The following is a 2,721-nucleotide window of genomic DNA, read 5'->3' as shown; positions in this document are numbered from 1 at the left end:
CTCTGATATGGGAACAAAAATTCTACCTGCAAGTAAATTTAGATTGTACTTATCTTTATTACACATTGACACTGGTTAATTTTTTCTTGTAGGTGGTGGGCGATGATGATGAACAGTTCTTCCATGTGCAAATTCGCAACCAAGAGAGAGTGTTAGGAAAACCAAGGTGAAGAATGTGAGGATATGGTTCACCTAATCCCACCATCTAATGTTGTGACTTGATGGGAGTGAGGTTGACACAATAAGGTCTTCCCTTCTTTTGGCAGAGGCATGGTCTTTCTTCCTACCCCTTCATTATGTACGCTCTACAATTTTCAAATAAAGGGATGGGCAGCTCACGTTTTTGAGGATTCCCAGCAGAGTGAGGAGCTCTCGGTTTTTCATTGAAAAGGGTGGTGGTTCTTCATTGGTTTTTCCCCTCTCTCTTTGGAAGGCAATTGGCATAGCATGGGACTTTTCCTGAGCCTGGAAAAACACCCATAAATCCAAGAAGAAGCTGCTGAAACGAAGAAGAAGAAGCTGGACAGAAATCGGCAGAAGAAGGGGTTGTATTTTTCCATTCCCGTTTTTCTTGTTTTTTGACTTGAATCTTGTTTGTTGATTGTTGTTTTGGTTGATTGAACTCCTAGAATCCCCAACAAAAAAAAAAAAAAAAGGATTTTTGAGACGTAGAAATAAAAAGAAAAAGCAGACGAAGTAAATATTTTGGAACCACACTGGCAAAAGGAAAACTTACCCAACACACTTCCAAACGGTTGAGCTAACATGGCTCACTCCAACATGGCTCGGCTTAGTTAGAAATCGGCTTATGAACAGTAAGAAGGCCCACTCTTTTAGAGGGTGTTTGGTAGGAATTTTTATGTGAAAATGAATTTTTGAATAGCAAATTGATGGGAAATGTGTGGTTGAAAAATAAGAAAAAGTTTTTGATTTACGTGTAATATTATTTTAATAAAGAATGTGTGGTTGAAAAGAAGAGAGAGAAAAATGCATTTTGATAAAAATGGGTGCCAAACAGGGCCTTATATTTAACCCTTGTTTGAGCCCCATTTTCCCACCAAAATACATTCTTCAACAATGATTTGATATCATTTCAACTACACATTTTTCAATAAAATAATATTATACGCAAATCAAAAAAATTTTCTTATTTTTTAACCACATATTTCACATCAATACACTATTCAAAAATTCATTTTATCCTCCAAAATGGGGCTCAAACAAGGGCTTAGCCATTGTTTGATTCCCATTCTTTGAAAAAAAACGAATTCTTCTACAGTATTTTGACATCATTTCAATCACACATTCTCTAATAAAATAATATTACAGGTAAATCCAAAATTTTTCCTTATTTTTTAGCCACACATTTCCATCAATACAATATTCAAAAATTCATTTTCCTCCTCAAAATGGGGCTCAAACAAGGGCTTAGTTAGATAGCCAACACACTTCCAAACGGCTCGGCTAACATGGCTCACTTCAACAAGGCTCGGCTTATTTAGAAATCAGCTTATGAAAAGTAACAAAACCTACCCCCTTTATATTTAGTTAGGAAATTTCTAAATCGTAGTAGATTAACTATCAACTATGATCATACCCTATCATACATGGAAGTTATGAACTTTGCCGAGCCATATGCCCATCAATGTTTAGCAAAGAAGTTATATTGCCAAAATGTCCCCATTTGGCATATATAGGACGAATCATAATATTTCAAAGGAGTATGCTATTCATAATGAAAATTATCGGTAGTCATCCTATGTGGCATAAACATGATAGATTGTTAGTTGACGTATTAATATGATCGCATGCATTAAATAAAAAACTGATACGTGTATGCCAAAGTAGAACAACTACCGATAGTTTTCACTATGAATTGTATTTTTTGTTTCAAAATTTGGCCATACTGCAATATAATGTTTCAGCAATTTTTATTTTCTTTTAATTTATAAAATTGATTCAAATCTATATATATAATATATTAAATATTACATCTAATGAAAATCATTTTTTGAACGATTCTACCCTTATTACAATTTATTTATTTCAACAATACATTTTCATTTTTCAATATGTATTTAACATTACAATTATGCATTTTACTATTTATTTGCATGTGTAATAATTAACATTTATTTTCAAGGGCTTGTATTTCTCTCATATTTAGACATGTGCAAATTAATTACAATCTATATGTTTTGTGGGCTATTCAATTACTTCAGGAGTAAATAAATTGTCTAAGCCCCTGTTTGTTGCCCATTTTGCACTCTCATTTTAGAAAAAAGTCACCCGTTGCCAATCCTTTCAACTGACAATGCACAGATATGTTATAGTCCACAGCAGATTTTTATTTTCCAATTCCTTTACTACCCTCTAAAGTGAGCAACAATTATGAGAGGTGGAAAAGTTAAAAAAGGGTGGCTGTTGAAAACAAATGGGGGTATTTCGAGACAATTAAAAATTGTACAAGTCAATTCAAAAATAAATGTCATCATGTGGGACCCACGTTGGTAGAAAAATGCATTTTTTGGGTGAAAATGGAGACCAAACGGGGGCTAAGTTTATGTAAATTTATTTATTTAATCTATGGTATAAATTTATTCTCCAAGTTCACGTAAACACCATTTTGTCTAAATTTTTTTTCAAGATCACGCGTATATAAATTATTTTTTCTATATTCAATTTGAATTAAATAAATTCTATGTTCATGAATGTATTTGA

The 2,721-nt window shown here is 32.9% G+C and overlaps 1 protein-coding gene across 1 annotated transcript in view; it reads right to left on the bottom strand.

Annotated features, from left to right (window-relative positions):
• Positions 1-403: 403 nt before the first annotated feature.
• Positions 404-2,721, bottom strand: part of LOC111365724 — a 3,070-nt gene continuing 752 nt past the window's right edge. The window contains exon 2 of the mRNA XM_022986261.1: positions 404-465. Within this exon, the coding sequence (XP_022842029.1) occupies positions 404-465 (62 nt within the window). The remainder of the gene's footprint in view (positions 466-2,721) is intronic.

Source organism: Olea europaea, chromosome 17 (assembly GCF_002742605.1).
Source record: "Olea europaea var. sylvestris chromosome 17, O_europaea_v1, whole genome shotgun sequence".
In the NCBI taxonomy this organism is placed as follows: Eukaryota; Viridiplantae; Streptophyta; class Magnoliopsida; order Lamiales; family Oleaceae; genus Olea; species Olea europaea.
The sequence above is the reverse complement of the archived record's forward strand: the minus strand, read 5'-3'. Positions and strand labels throughout refer to the sequence as shown.